The following is a 20,661-nucleotide window of genomic DNA, read 5'->3' as shown; positions in this document are numbered from 1 at the left end:
ACAGGGGGGCGCGGACGTGATGTCATCAATCCGTGGCAGGGAGCCTAGGGCGCCCTTTCCGCGGACCAGGAAGGAGCTCCGTGGCGCCGCTTTACTTCACTGGGTGCAGCCTTCAGACGGCTGCGCCCAGCGAAGCAAGGGAGAAAGGGGCCAAGCGGCCCCTTTCTCCCCCTCCCCGCCACCGCAGGGTGTCCTTGGGGCTTGAAGCCCCAAGGACACCCCATTTCAGGCTGCAGGGAAGCGGCGTTTTGCTGCTTCCCCGCAGCCTGAAAAGTGGTGGATCGGGGCCTCAGCGGCTGCCGTTCTGGCAGCTCAGGCCCCGATCCGGCGGGGAAAGGGGCGGGTGCAGACCGCCTCAAAGAGGCGGTCTGTAACCCCCCTTTGATGTTTTAAAAGGTCTCAATGTGTAGCTACAATGAACTTCCAAGACAGACACCAATTTCCACTTACTGCAGATGTAGTCAGTGGAGTTTGGGGGGGCAGGAAGGCAAACGTAACAGTAAAGAAAAATTAAATAAAAACAAATCCACTGAGGCCAAATAGAGTAACAAGAGACAGAATTCTAAGAATTGGTCTGATGTGGATGAGGGAGCAACTGAACTGAAAGAAGAGAGCAAAGTTTCTGGAAAAAAATCTCTTTGAAGAGGTCATGAGGGGGGAAAATTTGTGTGAATTACTCCCCTGAAAATCTCAGAGAATGTACTTGTCTCAGCATAAGGATAAACTGGCCTACTCTTAGACTTTTTTTTGATGATACATGCCCATTGCAATAGTGCTGGCGCTGGTCAATAATATATCAATGGCCCTTCAGTCACCTGTGGAAAATAAGGAGGTCACATAGAATCCTAGAATCCCTCTTATTTATCTATTACAGTAAAAATGACTTAAAGCACACCTTATGCTTGGCAGTTAAGTTTAAGTGTGTTTAAGTCACTCTAAACATTAATGTTACAATTCAAAGACATAAGACATGTTAGTCTGAAAGATTAGTATACTAAGGGATCTTGTAGCACCTTGGAGACTAATGGTCAAAAGAGGCTGGAAGCATGAGCTTTCATAGACTTGAGACTACTTCCTCAGATTCATGTTTTGTAAAGAATTTACTTACTGCATTGTAATTCTTCACTTTGTGTAATTATATGAATGAATGAACCAACAATTCTGCAAATATTCATTACAACTCCCATCTGTTGTACCGGGAAAGCTTGCATTTTCTTATGTTCATTCAGAAAGTCTAGCCCTTTTTGTAGACTACAGTCAAATAAACTTTCAAGGTATTCAATATCATTTTCTGCAATCGTCTTAGAAAAACCTTCCAGCCATGTCTTGACATATGGTTTCCATCCTAGATCAGTGGGATCCTATAAATAAACAAAGTGGGGGAAAGGCTTAGGAATTTATTAATTCTATGCATTTATTCTTCGTTATCTTGATTTTTCTCGCAAAATTTGAAGCATAGTAAAATATGTGTTGCATTTCATATTCTAAACTGTGCATATAATTTTGCTCTACACAAAGATGCAGGGAATCTACAATGTGGCCCTCAATGAAATGTCAGTTTTTCATCAACTGCACTTTTGGGTCCAATACCATCTATATACAGATGGCACCCAGCTCTGTTACTCCTTTCCAGCTCTAGTCAAAGATGCTATCAGTTCAAAACTGGTACTTGTCATTAGTAATAGACTGGATAAGGGCAAACAAATTGAAACTCAATCTAGAAAAGACAGAGGTTCTCCCTGTCAGTATAAATGAAAATCAAAAAATAGGAATTCAGCCTGTGATGGATGAAAGTAGATTACCCTGAAGATGTAGGTTCATAATTTGAGTGTACCCTGAATTTAGTCCTGAGCCTGTTAAATGTAGGTTTTGGCTGTAGCCAGAAGTGTATTTGTATAATTAAGGGTTGTGCACCAGTTGGTGCACATTCCCATACACATCAAATCTGGCCATGGTGAGATGCCTCTTCCAAGGATCTAAGCGGAATTACATCATTAAAATAATACAATACAATTAAGCAATAAACAAAATACTAATATTGAATTATGCATCCCTATTAGTTCCTTAAAATTTCCAAACATCAGTTCATATACCATCATACTTAGACAGGGGGCTCTTAATCATCATCTCTACACCAAATCCAATGGGAAAGCCCGCTGGAAGAAATCCGTCTTTAGTGCCTTCTTAAAAGCATCTAAGGTGGTAATAAAACGGATCTCCTTCAGCAGACTATTCCATAATTTAGGGGCTGCAGCAGTAAATGCTCTATGGGAAGTTGTGGTTAATCAAATATTAAAATGTTCCAACAAATTCTTCCCTGATGTTCTGAGTGTGCGGGGCAGATTATGTAGGGAGAGGCGTTCCCGCAAGTAACTCGGGCACGAGCCATATAGTGCTTTAAAGGTAATGGCCAACGCCTTATATTGTGCCTGGAAGCTAATTGGCAGCCAGTGTAGAGATTTTAACACTGGTGTTACGTGGTCAAACCTAGAAGTACCGGTGACCAATCTGGCTGCTGCATTTTGGATCAATTGAAGCTTCCGAACTTGGTACAAGGGTAGCCCCAAGTAGAGCGCATTACAGAAATCTAAACGATAGATTACCAGTGCATGTACTACTGGTTCAAGGTTCTTTTTGTCCAGGTAGGGGTGCAGTTGGTGTATCAATCGAATTTGGTACCAAGCACTCCTGGCCATCGCATCCACTTGAGATGACAACTGTAATAATGTTTCCAGGAGTACTCCCAAACTGTAAACTTTGTCCTTTAGGGGAAGTTTGACCCCGTCCAGGACTGGTTGACAAATCTCCATCCCCGGACCTAGGTTACTTATCGCAAGTACCTCTGTTTTCTCTGGATTCAACTTGAGTTTGTTTTCCCTCATCCAGCCCCATTACTGACCCAAGACAGGCATCCAGAGGAGAGGTGCCATCCTTAGTCACTGTAGTAGTCAGAGACATAAAGAAATAGATCTGGGTGTCATCAGCTGACTGCTAACACCGCGCCCCATGTCTCCAGATGATCTTGCCCAGCAGCTTCATGTAAATGTTAAATAGCATGGGGGACAAAATGGACTGGCCCTTGCTCCCCCAAAGAGGTGCCCCCCCCCTTTGGCAACAGACCCGCTGCAGCAGACACCCAGCCTTTATCCCCTTCCGAAGTGGAACAGATGTTCCTGGCTGGGTACCTGGGGCCTGGTCTTGGCAGGAAGCAGTCTGAGGCCAGCAGACCACCAGGTGAGATGGAGCATGCAGGCAGCAAGTCCACACAACAGCAGCAGGTACTACACATCTCTTTCCTGGAGTGGTGGGGTGGCCTGTTGTTCTCTCCACTTCCCCCACTTTGTGCTGGCTCCCCCACTTTTAACCTTCTCTGTTAGAGAGCTCTGGTGCCACAATAAACTACAATTCCCAGGATTCCTTAGCACTGATCCAGGGCAGTTAAAAGTGTCTCAAACTGGATTATTTCTGCAGTGTGTTTTGGACCTTGTTCTATCTTTTTCTTGTCCTCTTCTGTTTCTCTGCAATAATTATTATAGTAATTTTTTTGGTCATTATGTATTAATCACTGGACAGTTGTAGTCATGATTCTTGTTATAGTCCTTTCGCTTTCCTTTTGCTTGTTTATCTTTTATTGCTTGAAGCGTTTTTCTATCATCCATTGATACCTATCATTGGCCCGAAACAGATGGGCCAAAAGGGGCACCATCAGGCTGCGTTAGGGGCATAGTGTTTACACGATGCATGCCCTGATCACAGCCAGAAGCTGTCCTGTTTAAAGTAAAAGAACCCGCCTGAAAAGGAGTGGGGGGGAAAAACACTCCTTTTTAGAAGTTGGTTTAAAACTGTGGTGGCAGGGCAGATTAGGGCCACGCACGTGTGGTTGTTGTGGAACTGGGATGAGCAGTGCTGGGTTGGCCTCAATCTGCCCTTTTGGGGCAGTCTGTTTCGCGCCTATATTTTAGCTAGAGGTAGTGTATTTCTGTGTTTTGTTTTTTCAATTCAGTGCACCTGTGCCATATGCGGGTGCACTATACATGGCTTTCAGCTTATGTGGAAGCCACGCAACAATTTTAAAAAATGGCATGTCCACTGCCCTGAGCACACCCCATTGTTTGCAATAGGGCGCAAGCCTACATGCATTTCCCCTTACACAGGGGGATCTGGAATGGATCCCCCACGTAAGGGAGGGGCCTGCTGTATGTCCCTGACATCTGTCCATAGCTCATTTGGTTACTAGTCATTTAGGTTCAATAGTGCATATCTGTTTTTCGCATTATCTTTAAACTCTGCTGGGATGTTTTTCAGGTCAGATTTTGTCAATATGGTGGTGGGAAAAAGCCATGAAATATCAGAGGTTACAGTCCTATCAAACATCTATGAAGAGACCAAATTTATGTATGGTAACACCTTGTTTCATTATGCTGTTACTCTCTCTTGAGATCAATAACTTCTCCTCATTAGTTCATAATATCTTTAACCAGAAAATATATAATTAATCAGCACAACTCACTTTGTATCTTTCCTGGGGATATAACTTAATACATTAAAATATTATGCGCACAAAAATGACAAAACCTTTTAACTTTCTTTTAAGAAACTTACCACATAAACCATAGCACATCTACTAACAGTAGCAGGGCTGGCCTGAGAGAGGTTGTCCACTTCAAATATCATTCTGATTGCTGGTGATAAGTAGATCCTTTCACTGTTAGCAAGACATAACATTCTGGTATCATCTAGCACAGAGTTTAAGTTTTCTATCCAAATGGGATCAACTGGCCCATCCAAGATTATCCATTGCCAATCAGTAATAGTTTCACCTACAAAAAACAAAAACATAAAGTTTAGAATTTCCTAGAAATGTCTGTAAAATTAAAAGTAATCTTAAACAAAAAAGTTTAAAACTTTATAATGGCTCATGCATGTTACTCTGAGAAAACATATCCAAAAGATCTATTTCAATTATTTGTTTGTTAAATCAAGTGAATAAAAATTATATTGTAGCATCCTTTTTTATTTCTAGTAACATGGGGCTTTTAGTTTGCATTTCTTGTTGTGTACATATATGGTGCCTACTTATATCTAGCAGTAAGCTGCATCAGACAGTGAGAAAATGCAAGCTGCTAGCAAGAAACAGTTCCAAGTACAAGTTGGCTATCACAGATCATTCCATACCCCTCAAAGCAGGAGTGTCACTAAGAGATGCAGGGGAGTGAGGTCTGCACCAGGTGACACCCTAAGGGGGGTGACGCCACTGCTCCCAAAACATCTGCCTTTTGGCAAAAATGGGCTGTGGTATTCACCTGTGTGCCTTTAAAATACTGAAGAGGTGGTGCGAGTAGGGAGAGGCTCAGTGGGGAAGAGAAAGGAGAGGCCTTAAATTTATTTTTTTTTTTACATTTTCTTTTAAAACATAACATCTTATCAAGTTTTCACTTTACCTACATGAAACAATGTGCATGTCTGAGAAAGCAGCTAACCGCTGATAATGAGTCCAAAATAAAAAGACTCCACACAGAACTTGTGGAATCAGATAAATCTTGAAAGGCAGACTTACAGGCAAAGGCAAATGAAGTCAGGAATCAGTATAAACCAAAGGATCAAGCCAAGAGCAAAGTCAGACAGTCCAGGTCAAAGAGTCCCACAAAAGTAGTGTGGCTAGGTCAGTCCATAGTCAAAAGGTTCAAACCAAGAAATCAATACCAAGTCAGGACACAAGATGCTTTCTCCAGAGAACTCGGCTTCTGATGAAAGCCCTGGCATAATTATCAGCCCTCATTAGTGCAGGTGGTCTTGATAAGCTGGTGTTTTTCATAAAGCCTCCTCGAGTGCTGGAGGCCCGCTCTTTCAAATCGTCTCTGGCTAAAGTTGGTTTGTCCTCGTCCTCCATGTCCACAGTATTTGAAAGGGCAGAGCTAGGACCAGACTGAGGCTCAAGTTTAGGCTGGGGCTCCTGCTCAGCCCTGAGGCCTGACAGTGCATGTAAATATATTTAGGCTATCTATATGATAGTGTAATCTAAAGGCATACTTTTGATTTTACTAGTTGTCTGTTTCACTATTGCCATTACCTTTAGTGATATATGGAAATTACAATTTACAAATAACAGTACAAAAACATTACTAGGGATTCTGTATGGTGCGGTATGGGAGAAGATTAATGGGGGAGGTTACACCATTACTGCACCAGGTGGTGCCAATCCTAGCGACATCACTGCCTCAAAGAAAAGATAAAGAAGCACTTATAAGCAATGAAAAAGAAAAGATTTGCGATGGATTTCCCCCTATAAGCCAGAGAGGGCCATCTTTAGAGCAAGAGACTAAATTGACAGTTCTGAATATAATTATCCTGGGTGAAATTTTTAAAATGCATCAGAAAATGAAGCAAGAAATGAAATAATTGAGAGCAGAAATCAAACAGGATTTGAAAAATGAATTGAAAGAGACTAGATAAGCAATGGAAAAAATGACAAAGGACATAAAACGTGTTAATTACAGATTACAGGATTTAAAAAGAAATCTCCAAAAATTGGAAGAATTATTAAGGAAAATGGCATTTGAATAAGAACAGAAACTGGATGAGAGAACAAAGTGAAACAAAGAGAAAGGTGTTTGAAGATTAGAGACCTACCAAAACAAGCAGGTAAAGAACTATATGAGTGTAGTCTCAATTTTAGCAGTCTATAGGGAAGACCCAAGAGCAATTTGGGAAGTTGACAGAATGTTCAGAATCAATTCTAAGGTAGCAAAGCAGAAAAAATTAATAAGGTATTCTAATATACTTTGAGAGTGGTGAAATATGATATGAGATTTGTTAATTGCCCTCAAGTTGTTCCTGGCTCATGGTTACCTTGTGTATGAGACATCTCCAATATCCCCTGTCCACTATTTTACTTAGTTCCTGTAATTTCATGCCTGTGACCGCCCTGTTTGAATCTATCCATCTGGTGGGTGGTCTTCCTCTTTTTCTAATGCCTTCTACCTTTTTTTTAAAGCATTATTGTCTTTTTCAATTAATCAAGCCTTCTCATGATGTGGCCAAAATACAACAGCCTCAATTAGATCATCTTGGTTTCCAGGGATATTTCTGGCTTTATTTGCTCAAGGAGCCATTTGTTCATCCTCTTGGCTGTCCACACTATCCTCAATATTCTTCTCCATCATTTCATCTCAAATGTGTTGATTTTCTTTTTATCTGCCTTTTTCACTGTATAGCTCTTGCACCTGTACTTGGTAATAGGGGATACAAAGGTTTGGCCTGTTCCTACGTTACTTTTCAGTTGTACATCTTTGCTCTTTATGATCTTATCTAGTTACTTCATAGCTGCCCTTCCCACTCTTCTGATTTCCTGACTGTAATCTCTGTTCTGATCAATGTTTGATCCAAGGTAGGGGAACTCTTTAACTACTTGAATTTCCTCATTGTATAGGTTTAATTTGTGTATTTACTCCGTGGTAATTATTTTTGTTTTTAAATATATTCAGCATTAAGCCTGTCTTTGCACTTTTTCCTTTGACCTTCCTTAGTAATTCCTCAAAGTCTGTGATGTTTTCTACTAGTATTATGATATCAGAACATATCTTAGATTGTTGATATTTCTTCCTGCTATCTTTACTCCCCCCTTTTCCAGTTCTCACAAAATAGCATAGCAAGTTTCTTTTCACTGTGTTTCTCAAAATGTTCAATTATATTTAGCACATATCTCAGATTAGTTCTCATGCATCTGTTAGAGAGAAACCTGTTCTGATCTTCATGAATCAGGTTGACTAGTATTTTTTTAAAGTCTCTTTGCTATTATTGATGCAAATAGCTTATAGTGAACATTGACCAGGGATATGGGCCTATAATTTCCCATCTCAGATCTATCTTTGTCCTCTTTAGGAATCAGGGAAATAAATGTGTCTTTCCAAGAGTTGGGGATGCCATCCTGTAGTGTATATATCATTTAGAGTATCTCTTAGGGGATGGATCAGTACCTCTTCCATTTTCTTATAATAAATGGCCGGAAGATTGTCGGGGCCCAGAGCCTTTCCTGTTTTAGCTTTTTTGATTGCTTCTGATATCTCAATGGTTGTTATTTTTGGATTTAACATTTCTCTCTGTTCTTTGTTTAATTTTATGATATATTGTTTATCTAGATGTAATAAGATAATTTTCTCCTCTGTTTTTCAGTATTTCCTTTCTTATCGTATAGATTTTTATAGAATAGTTCAAATGCTTCTTGAATATGTTTTTGATCAGTTATTAGCTTCCCTTTATATTTAATTTCTGTAATTAATTTTTCCCCTTTTTCTTTTCTCACTCTGCTGGTCAGTAATTTCCCTGCTTTATTCCCCCATTTGAATTCTCTTTGCCAAGTTTGTCTTAGCTTTTCTTTTATCATGAAGGATTTTAGTTGTTGTAGTAACAGTTTTACCTTTGTTTTTTATTCTTTTTCTCCTGTTTTTTTTCCATCTATCTTTTTCTCTTTTTAATAATTCTCTTAATTTGTTTTCCTTTTTTTCTTTCTTCTATTTGTAGTTTTATAAGAATCCCCCTGATGACTGCCTTACTGGCACCCCAAATTAATCTATTCCTTATTCCTTCTGTTTTGTTATCTTTAAAGTAAGCCTTCAAAGTTTCCTTCACTTCGTTTAATGTCCATTCATCATTTAACATATTATCCTTCATCCTCTAATTATATTCAGGTTTTTTTTAATTTAAATTCCAATGGGTTGCAGTTTGAATTGATTTTCTGCAATATGTCCATTGAATGGATTTGTGGTAGCAGGGTTTTTTTGTGGCTACAAACTGATCTATTCGTGAAAAGAAATCATGCACCTCTCAAAAGAAGGTAAATCCTCTTGCTTGTTTGTATTTTGCATTCCGTACATCTTCCATGTTAAATTCATTTAGAATTTCAAAGAAATTGCTAGGAACTTGCCCTTGGTCCTTCTTTATTTTTCCCTCTTTGTTTGAGATCAAGTCCACCAGTGGGTCTATTACAGCATTAAAGTTGCCCATCATAAATATATTCTTATACTTTGTTTCTTTTAATTCCTTCAGTATTCTTTTGAAATATCTCTCTATGTTATCCATCGGTGCATAAATACCTATGATCAGTATTTTCATATTTTTTCAATTAACTTCTATCGCTAAGTACGAGCCATCATTATCAGAAAAAAATTCTTTTGAAGCATATTTTTTATTTATATATATTGATATTCCTTTCTTCTTTTTATCTGTTGCTGTTGTATAGCAATTTCCAAGTTTCGAGTTCCTTATATACTTTACATCCCTCTTTTTCATCCTGGTTTCTTGAAGACATATTATACCACTTTTGGTCTTTTCTAGATAATGTAAAGGGTCTCAATACAAAATAAGTTGTGTTTATATTTTGAACTGAGACCCTTTACATTCCATGAAATCGCTTTAACATCCATTTTTGTTTTTTTACTAAAATTAATGCCTCCCCTTCCGTCCCTTATTTACTTTATTTACTTTTGTCTCCCCTTTTTTTCTTTCTTTATAAATTATCCTTTTCTAATTCCTCGTCACTCCCCCCTTCAGTATCTATGTCTGAATGTTCCAAACTGGTCTTTTCTTCTAGATTTTCCAATTCTTCTTCTGTATTTATGTCGGGAGTATCTTTTTTAGTTTCATCTTTTTGATTAATATAAGATTTCTGAGATCTATTTTCTTTATTGGGTTTTGGCCTGTTCTGTTCTTCATCTCTCTTTCTGTTATCTCTTCTTCTTGTTGTTATATTCACTTATATCCTGCCTTTCTCCCACTACAGGGACTCAAGGTGGTGAATAGCAAATTTAAAACAATATAATTTAAAAACAATACAAAAGCATTAACATGTATAAATATAAAATTTAAAATATAAATAAATGATTTTAAAAGTTAAAGCAGCTATGTTTTAAAATGTAAAATGTGTTAAAAACTCCATGCAAACCTTAAAATCTAAACAGCTTTTAAAGCCCAACCCTTGTTAGTCTGAAAAAGCCTGATGGCACAAAACTGTTTGCACTCTTGCCGAAAGAAAAGCAGGGATGCAGCCATCCTGGCTTCTATAGGAAGAGAGTTCCAGAGCCTGGGAGCAGCCACCGAGAACGCCCATTGTCTTGTTCCCAATAAATGAGCCTGAAAGGGTGGTGGGATAGAGAGAAGGGCCGCTCCGGATGATCTCAACACTCTAGTGGGCTCATAAAGGAAGATATGGTAGCCGCTTGTCCTACATACAGATTTCTCATCAGGACTACCAGATGGGATGACACTCCCATGCCCTTAAAAGCCACTGATAGCTTTTCGTGGTATATGTAGTCAAATGCTTTGTTATAGTCTATAAAGCACATGCTGATTTTTTCCTCAAATTCCTTTGTGTGCTCCATTAGTCATCATATATTTGCAATGTGGTCCCTAGTGCCTCTTCCTTTTTTGAACCTCTTTTCTGCATCTCTAGGATTTCTCTCACCATGTATGGCTAGGGTCTATTTTAGAAGATTTTGAACATAATTTTGCTTACATGAGACATGAATGCTATGGTCTTTTACTGATGCAAGTATGTGTCCTTTTTTGTGGCTGGGGACATATATTGATCACTTCCAGTTTGTTGGCCATTGTTTTGTTTTCCATATTTGTTGGCATATTTCAGTTAGCACTAGAGTTGATTCTGTTTGTGTGGCTTGTAGCAATTCATTTGGAATATTTTTCTTATCATATAGCCGTGATGGCGAACCTATGGCACGCGTGCCATGGGTGGCACGCGATGCCATTTCGCCAGGCACGGGGTGAGGGAGAAGGCAGAATGGGCACATGCCCGTTCCACTTCCTCCCTGCCATTTTTGGTCCTAATGCTGTCTCGTGGAGACAGCGGGAAGCCAGAAAATGGTGCCTGGGAAGAGACAGCATACGCGCGTGCACACGCATCTCCTCCTCCCAGCCTCCTTCCCCTCGGCCTCCCTTTGCTCTGTGCTAAAGGGCTCCATGGAGCCCTTTAGTGCGGAACGAAGGGCCGAAGGGAACGGCGCTGGGACGCATGCCCAGCCTCCTTCCCCTCAGCCTCCCTTCGCTTTGTGCTAAAGGGCTCCATGGAGCCCTTTAGCGCGGAGCAAAGGGCTCGAAAGGAAGGGCCTGGAACGGGCTCCCTAGTCCCTCCCTTTGGCCTCCCTTTCCTTTGGCTGAACTGGCCCCTTGGAGCCCTTTCGACCGAAGGAAGGGGCCGAAGGGAAGGGCCTGGGACGGGCTCCCAAGCCCTTCCCTTCGGCCGAATGGGCCCCTTGGAGCCTGTTCAGCCGAAGGAAGGGAGGGACTGAAAAGGAGAGGGCGGGCACACGACTCCTCCTCCCTGTGGGACACCTCAGGTCTGGCGAAGCCCTGAGGAAAGGCGCAGTGGCAGCCGCCCTTGTCCTCCTCCTCCCTGATGGGCTTAGGCAGACGTGAGGTGCCATTCGGAGGACACCTCAGGCCTGGCAAAGCTCTTTAGAGAGGAGCAGGGGCCACCGGCCTCCTCCTCCTCCTCCCCGCGGGGTTTTGGCAGACCTGAGGTGTCCTTCGGAGGACACCTCAGGCCTGGTGAAGCCCCAAGGAAAGGAGCAGGAGCCGCCGGCCTCCTCCTCCTCCTCCCCGCAGGGTTTCGGCAGACCTGAGGTGTCCTTTGGAGGACACCTCAGGCCTGGCGAAGCCCCGAAGAAAGGAGCAGGGGCCGCGTACCTGTTGCTCCTGCCCCTCACGGGCCCTTACTGGTCCCCAGCTGTCTCTGAGAGACAGCTGGGGGCCAAGGAAGGGCAGGAGGAGCAGGTGCGCGCCTGTCACCCCCTCTCCCAATCCCCCCACTTCTAGCTGTCTCTCAGACAGCTGGAGGTTGGGAAAGGGAGCAGGGAAAGCCCCGCCCCTGGAGGGTCGAAGCTCCGCCCCTGTCACGCGGCCCTGCCCCCGGAGGGTTGAAGCTCCCCCCGGGCACAGAGAACTGAAAAGGTTTGCCATCACTGTCATATAGCATTCTGGCCCATGGTTTGAACTTCACTTTGATTTTTCAGATTTTGTGGACGAGTTCTCTCATTCTTCTTTTTTTGTTGTTGTCTTCTATATCTTTGCATTATTTGTTATAATAATTATCCTTATCCTTGCACATTAATAGTTGCACAGTTGTATAGTACAGAGATGAAACACTTTAACAAAATTATAGGGAGAGATTTATAGTGGAAGCTAAAGAAATTTGAATTTACAAAGACATACAGGAGATAATACTGAAGAAACAGAGATCATAATTTCTTAAATCAGTTACAAAGGCACTGATTTAGGATACGGTAATGATGGGAATAAGGATAAAGTAAAGATGAGGAAAGTTGGAAGAAGTATTCTTTATATTTAAACAGTGTGATTTAGATTAAATACAATTCAGAAGATGAAAGAGTTTTGGAAGAGATATGGAAAGGAGGTAGATAAACACTTCAAAGATCAAAAAGAAGAGAAAGGGCAAGAACAAGACCAGGATCAAGATTACATGCTTGAGACAGAGAAAAAGGACAAACATCTAGAGAAAGGAGGAGGAGGGGGAACAAGGATATTTAGAGATTGGCGTGCTTGAAGAGCTAGAACAATGAATGCCAAATGTATCATGGAATATCAGAAACCTCAACACACTCAAGAAACAAAGTTAAATATTTCATTATTTAAAGAAGCTAACATTAAATTTTATTTGTCTTCAGGAAACACAAATTTTTTTAAAAAGGACTCATGAAGCCTACAAAATTTGAAATTAGGGAAAGAATTAATCTGGGCTATTGATTAAAAAAATAGGCATAGTTATTTATGCAAACTAGAGATTAGCCATAAAAGAATAATTTCAGGATCCAAATGGACACTATATTGGAATCAAAATAGAATTACAAGAATTTAATACAGTGATCATTGAAATATAGGCACTGCTAGAGAACAAAACATATCAAAACCTATTGACAAAGCTGACAGAAATAAATTATGAGAATAGAATTAAAATGGGGGAAACTGTAATGGTATAATCTCACCAAGATAGAAGTTCAGAAAAAATATAGAAAAAATTAAGGGAAGCTACCAAGATCCTTCTCAGGCGCTGAGAAGATGGAGAGGAAAAACTGGGCCATTCCCTTGCTGTCCACATGGCCCACTCCCAAGGTGGCCAAACACTCACAGGCCGTCTGCACCATGCAGCATCAGTAGAAAATTATAGCAGAAAGAATAAGAAGCATATTACAGAATTGGACAGATAAAGACCAATGTGGCTTTCTGCCTAAAAGATTAATGAGGAAAAAAAATACTCATTGTATTCTAGATATTATGGAATACTGTAAGAAACATAAAGAAGATAAATTAGTCCTGATTTTTATGGATGCCAAAACAGCATTTCGTAACATTAATTGGTCTACCATGTTTGCAGTATTAGATATTATGAGTATAAGAAAAATACATCATTTGGATTGAATCATTATATGAAAATTGGTATTCTCAAATTTTGATCAATGAAGAGTTGACCAAACTATGCCAGATACAGAGTAACAAGATAGGCTTGTCCCTATCCCATTTACTTTTTCTTATAACACTAGAAATTCATAATAGGGTAATGGGGAAAGTTCAACATTCAAGGGGTCAATATAAAGGAAACATAAATTGAGAGCATTCGCAGATGATCTGGTAACTTCTTTGGATGGTCCACAAATGGGCACAGACTTACTAAAGAAATATGGTAATATTTCCAGATGCCAAGAAGAAGGGACGTCTTGGTTTACCAAATTTAAAAGTTTACTATCACGTTTGCTGTCTAGTCTGGTTAGGAGAGTAGGTAACTCTGAAAAAAACAAACACCTACTACAACTAGAAGGATTCAACCTAAAATTTGCCTGGTATGGGTACCTAGTTAATAAAGTGAATAAGGATTATCACAATCATTATATAAGACAGGTGTTAAAAGTTTGGTTAAAATACAAACCCATAGTTTGTAAAAACAAACAAAGAGAACATCTTTGTGGGTCTTCCCCATGATGCACTTAATAAAAGATAACTTCTAAAGGTCTGTTATTCTCTGAAGAGGGCAAAATCAGACTGAAGATGAGGGAGGAGTTAAGGGCTGAGGGCCTAAATTGACAATGGTAATTGCATAGATTATTGTCAGAAAGGTTTAGAATGGATATAAGATAAGAAGGATTTCAACTAAATAAAACAGATTTTGATGAGATATGCTCTGAATGTATAAAGCACTTCTGAAGCTAGAGATGGAAGAAGAAACTGTTAAAAAGCATGATTAAATTGGCTCAATATGTTGGGTAAAATTTACAACTAGAAAAATGGGGAAAGACTGGGTAAAAATGTTTGGAATTCACATTAAATTTTTGTTCAAAAGAGAATGACTAAAAATGCTTTACAGATGGTATCTTACACTAGATAAATTAGCAAAAATGTACAAGGGGAAAAAATAATAAGTGCTGGAAATATGTCAATAATGCTGGGATGTTTGTCCACATGTGGAGGTCATGTAATGAAGCAAAAATAAAATAAAACAAATCTGGTTTCAAATTTATAAATTAACAACAGAGAATGTAAAGTCAAAGGCTTTCATGGTCGGCATCCATAGTTTTTTGTGGGGTTTTGGGGCTATGTGGCCATGTTCCAGAAAGGTTTCTTCCTGACGTTTCGCCAGCATTTGTGGCTGGCATCTTCAGAGAACAACAGAGATTTTGTACATTAAAATTCAAATGAAACCAGAATTTTATTTGCTGAATATGATAGATTAAAAAATCTGGAAAAGAATTACATGGGGCTACCCTTACACTTAGTTCGGAAGCTTCAATTAGTACAGAATATGGCAGCCAAGTTGGTCACCAGAAAATCTAGGAGTGACCATATAACACCCATCTTAAAGTCACTCCACTGCCTGCCTACTGGTTTCTAGGCACAGTATAAGGTGTTGGTTATCACCTTTAAAGCCTTACATGGCTTGGGTCCATTCTATCTAAGGGATTGCCTACTTCTGTCCTCAGGTCCTCTGGGAGGAATTTCTTGCAGCTGATAAAGACCAGATTAACTGCAATCTCACAGAGGACATTTTCCGTAACCACTCCCAGACTGTGGAATGGCTTTCCAGAAGAGATCTGTCAAATCACATGCTTGGGCAGTTTTAAAAAGCTGTTAAGATGGATCTCTTCTGGCAGGCCTTCCCTGAATAGAATAACTCAGATATGAACAAAGTCTCCCCTTCTTATGTAGTATGCCACCACTTTGCCCAGTGGACTATAGGACTGCTGATAATGCTTTATTTTAAGAGATCAATTTTAATTGTATTATGTTTAATTCTTTTTTAAGGGGGGGGTAGATATTGTATTGCATATTTATCATGTACTGTATATTGGTGCTGTTTTAGCATGTAAGCTGCTTTGATTGCCCTGCAGCAGAAAAGTGGGTACAGATAAAAGTTTTATTATGTTTTATTATTATGGGAAGAATCTATTGTGTATGATGACGGCAGTGAGACTTTTTGGCAGAACAGGCAACCCTCTTCTCGTTTAAGTGAGAAAGATATTGTTGAAGTGAGAGAGATATTGTTGAAAAGAGTCAACACTGGCAACACATTACTGGTTCTGCAGAACTGCTATCATCTCAAAGTCTCTGGTATGCAAAATAAATAAACAAAAGCCTTTAAGCCCTAGCTGACAAGTTGTCATGAAGAATGCTTGTTTTCTAGTCTGCTAGCTACAAATCTACTTTGTCACCTGCGTGCAAGTCTGCTGCATAAATTACAATTCTTAGTGAACAGTATCCAAAGAACAAAAAGAACAAAAATAAATACTCTGAAATGAATAGATTTATGGACTACATCATTACATGTTACGCCCATAGAATCAACGCATGGTCAGAGGAATTGCTCAACTAATAATTACTAAGATATGGCACTGTTGCTTAATTTCAGCCCCTTTACTCTAAAAAGAAAGAGAAAGATAAGCAATTATGTCATACAAGTCATTCAAGTACTTATACTGACAGTTAATATTTTCTGTTGATTGCAGTGTTTCATCAGTTAGAACAGCATCAGATATGTTCACTGTATTCAACTAAAAACAAAGATGAGACCAATTACATTACAAATCAGATTACAACATAAATTTAGCATGTTGAATAGAAAATTGATTACTACATTTTAAAACCCAGTAAAGTCCTATTAGTATTTCCTTGAGTGAACTGGGTAGCAACAAATCTCTACAATTACAAAACCATACATTCAATTAATTTCATGCTTTATTTGTAGAACGTTTCTTGCCTACCACATGTTGTTTCAGATATATGCCCGAAAAAGATGGGCAGACAGGAGCGGCTTCTGCCCACTCCAGGGGCATAGAGTTTACATGATGCACACCCTTGGAGTGCCTGAAGGTTGCTCCGGAGCTGCACCAGGGCTACCTTAGGCAACCCCAAACCAGCTCCAAAAGGAGCATTCCCCCCCCACCCCACTCCTTGTCATGTTCCATTTGGGATTGTGGCAGGAGGTGCCCTTGGGGCTGTGGCATGTGTTTGCCATGGCCCTGGGACGATTGTGCTGGAAGCAGCTTCTGGCTGATCTTGGCTGCCCGTCTGCTTCATCCCTAAAATATATATTAAATCACTTGAGTCACATGGAATCACACTTTTAAAAAAGACAATATAGCCACATCATTTAATAACAACAAAGCCTACAAAATTCAACCCTAGAAAGGTCTCCTTTGGCTCTCTCATTTTAAAGCAGGTGAATTGCTAAGATCTTTAAATTTCTCCAAGCTTTTAATATAAGTTAAAACTGTGATTCTATCTTGCTTTTAATTTCTCTGTATGACTGAATTAACTGCACTGTTTTTAGCATGTTCTGTGTAATGTAGGGTTTTATTGCAAGTCACTTTAAATTTGTTTTATAAAGAAAATTAGCATAATTGAAGAGCCAGATTGGTAGAGTGTTTTGAGTGTTGTACTAGGACTCTGGAAGACCAGGATTCAAATTACCATTGAGCCATGGAAACCCATTGGGTATCACTGGGAAACTCAGATTGGCTCAGCCTCAGAAAAAGACAATAGCAAACCCTCTCTAAATAAATGTTGACAGAACACCCTGTAACAGTTTTTCTTTATATAAATATATAAATAACCATAATCACCATAACTGATTTTTTGGATCCCCAGTATTGGGATGGGACATGTTTTACCTCAAACTTTGAAGTCAGAAAAATAAATTGGATCTCCAAGTTAAAAAAGAAGGGAGTGAGAATGCCATGCATAGTTTAAATCACTTGTTACTGCTCATGAACTATTGAAAAGTTACTCTCTAGCATTAAACCATAAATGTTTTTTCCTTTCCCCCAACAAATCTGGAGTACACAAATGTTTTACATAAAATTAATATGTTCTCATGAGGAAAAAATCACATTTTAACCACAAGACACTAGTAAACAGGAAAAAGTAGTAACAATGTATATCTACTCAAGACTTGTATACTGTACTCCATAATTAACTGAGGAACTGGACTGTAACCCACAAAATAAATCTATTAAACTTAAAGGTGTCATGAAACACTCCCCCCTTCTTTTTCACTGAGGCTGACTAACATGGCTACATCTGAAGAAACAGCAGAAAATAGATGAAGAAAATGCAGTTTGCTAGGTTAGTCTGAACAAATAAAAGGTTCTTCAGACAGGAAACCTGGATTACATACTTAACATAATGGACACTTAGGGCCTCAGCAGCCCTAGCTAGGAAGAATTATGGAAGGTGAAATCCAAAAATATCTGAGGGTTACAAGTTGTCCACCTCAATATAGTACAACACAAAAGTATGTTTAAAATCAAATGTTAACATCAAATGTTAATACTATTATAATTACAAAAGTGCTGAACTCACTGTATATAAGTCTAGCATTTCAGAATTTCTACACGGATTTGTGTCTTTCTTTTTAGGTTTTCTGACTGCAAGTTTTGCAAAACTTCGAACTGCTGATGACAGCAAACCATCTGACCATTCCATTGTGCTGGGATTTGTTTCTCCAAAAAGTTCACCAAGAGTGACACATTTCGGGTTTATAACAAAAGTATCTATTTTTCCTCTCTTTGAAGAATTCTGAGGAGAAAAATATTCATTGATTCTCTTTAAAATAATAAATATTTAAATTTAAATAAATATTTAATTTTTTTGCAAGTACAAACATTAAAGGAAAAAGAGAACAGAAAAGCTAAATGTATTATGTTGTGCATAATCTGTGATTAATTAATCTTTTTGGAATATATTAATTGCATTGTATTTTCACAAATACAGATTTCAGCTGTAATGAAATATTTACACTATAGAATTCTGGATGTCCCATATTTGTACCAAAAATAAATGGAATAGATTTCATAGCCAGTCTTCATTACTACTGTGACATTTAGTAAAAATTTAAAGCCTAAACCACTGACTTACCCAGTATATTTCACACTTGGTGTGGATCGTTTTTAAATACCCCTTTCTCTCTTCAACGGCTTTTTCCAGAACTGCTGGCCAATTGGGAAAGGGAGATGACTTGCTTTCCTGCCCAAGCAACAGAACCGCCGAACCTGGAAGGCAGTCCTTTCCTACCAGCAGCCACTGGTGGGAGTGAGTTACTGCCCCACAACCTTTCTGTATCTGGCAAAGCTTCTGGCCAGGCAGGAAAGGGAGGAGACTCACACTTGGAAGGGAAACTCTTCCCACCAACACATGAGGTGATGCCACTCCCCATTCCCCCAAGGTGTCACCCGGTGTGGTCCTCCATGCCGCCCCTAATGAAGCCCTATACATAATTTATTAGACTGAGGTGGACTAAAATAGATGCCTTTTTATTGCTCCATCTGTGAGATTCCACTTAGGGAGAGTACCTTCATACATTGTTTTCTTTTTCAATACTTTCAACTGTTTTTTAATAAGACTTTTTTAAAAAGCTGGTAGCAGCCTCAGTACCACAGCAAGTTCAACAGTGGAAAAACTACAGACCCAGCTATTTTTTCTTCCTCAGTATTATTCAGGGAAGGATGCCTGCTTCTGGTTAGAACATCTGCATTGCCCTGCTGCTGCTACAGTTGACTGAAACTGCTTGAAAAGTCATTGGTTTTAAAACGTGTTTGAAAAAGGGAAAAAAAAGGAGGGGAAAGAAAAGAGGAAGGGAAACAAAAGGAAAAAAATGAAATCAAATGAAAGAGGAATGCTGGATGTTCATTGTGATACGCTCATTTTCAGCAATGGATGGAAGACATCCTGATATTGGATGTTCCTTCCTGCCACCCCAACAAGAAAGTTGACAATTGTGTAAACAGTGTCCACAAATGCAGTGTTTCTCGAGGCATATAATGTGAGGGACATGTAGGATTATTTTCGCCAAAGTGCCATTGAGTATAACTATTTATTTCCTTCCTGGAAATTTGCCATGGACTGGCAACCAATAACTGGCAGATCATCACTGTTCTACAGATCACCACATGAAGCAACAGTGCACTAGTGAGCAGTGATTTAGCTAACAGTCTGTCTCAAGAAAAAATCAGTGGAAGTGAAAGCAAAGAAACATAGAAAAGGCAAAGTAATATTGCATTAAAAAAAAAGACTTCTAGTCAGAAGTAGAAAAAAATGAATGTGTTAAAAAGTAGATAGGTTCTACCTACAAACATCTTTCTGTACACCAACAGTAACACTCTGCGTGGGGAAGATATTATCTATCTACAGCTGAAAACAAACATATTACAGTGATTATCCAATGTTCCTTTTTCCAGCAGTGGATTGAAGACATCCTGGTGTGAGACACATCAGAGCTCCCTAACAAACTAGGTGCAAATGCTGCCCTCTTTGAAACACATACCTAACTCAGAACCACTTGCAGATGCTCGTTTGCAGTCTTGCAACAGAAGGAAGAGCACCTCACCTAGAATGCCTTACAAAAATGCATATTCCCAAATAGCAGCTCAACAAATTCTGAAGAAACTTGCCAAGAAAACCCCGTTAGGTTTGCCTTAGGGTTGGAAATGATTTGAAGGCACACAATAACAACAACAAAGCAGAAGTTGTAGCGCTTTCCAGGTAACAGAGAACTAGAAGGCCTATAACAATCTGTAATGTGCATCCTATAGCCCATGATAGTAGCCTAAAAGGAAAGAAAACAGTACTCAGAAACTCCAAAATCCTTTGTCCTTTATAGGTATATTGGGATACAAGGTAGGATATCTAACATGTGCCATGTCTTCTTTGGTGGCAAAGAGGCAGAAGGGCAGAAGAAGGCAAAATCACCTCCTATGAACAGTCAAATGCAAATATAGTATTAATTACTGTATACCATGCGCTTTAAAACATTACCCTTTTAAACTCTAGGTATGAAGCCATACAGTAAAAACTTCTCCCTACAGCAAGAGTTTGGATGTACTGAAATGGCATCAAGCCCTCTGTTAGGTGAAGAAGATCAGAAAACCAGGCATTTCTGGGCTAGTGTGAAGCCACAAGTATCACATACCTTCATCCCACTCTTACTGTTTATTAGATTTTTGGTAAGGAGTGGGGTTGGGAGAAATAATCATGTATCATAGTGTTTTATAGACTATGTCATTTGCACCTTCGAGATGAAATCAGAACAGAAATCAGAATCTGTTCACTTTGTGGATCTTCTTCTCTTCTCCTGTCCCTTAGCTGCAT

General features: G+C 39.5%; 1 protein-coding gene across 1 annotated transcript in view; it reads right to left on the bottom strand.

Annotated features, from left to right (window-relative positions):
* DNAH14 (dynein axonemal heavy chain 14) overlaps positions 1-20,661 on the bottom strand; it is a 390,714-nt gene that overhangs the window by 147,114 nt on the left and 222,939 nt on the right. Inside the window, 4 exon segments of the mRNA XM_042445585.1 lie at positions 1,109-1,361; positions 4,603-4,820; positions 15,998-16,067; positions 17,878-18,093. Coding sequence (XP_042301519.1) covers positions 1,109-1,361; positions 4,603-4,820; positions 15,998-16,067; positions 17,878-18,093 — 757 coding nt within the window.

This window comes from Sceloporus undulatus, chromosome 1 (genome assembly GCF_019175285.1).
Source record: "Sceloporus undulatus isolate JIND9_A2432 ecotype Alabama chromosome 1, SceUnd_v1.1, whole genome shotgun sequence".
NCBI classification, from domain to species: Eukaryota; Metazoa; Chordata; class Lepidosauria; order Squamata; family Phrynosomatidae; genus Sceloporus; species Sceloporus undulatus.
The sequence above is the reverse complement of the archived record's forward strand: the minus strand, read 5'-3'. Positions and strand labels throughout refer to the sequence as shown.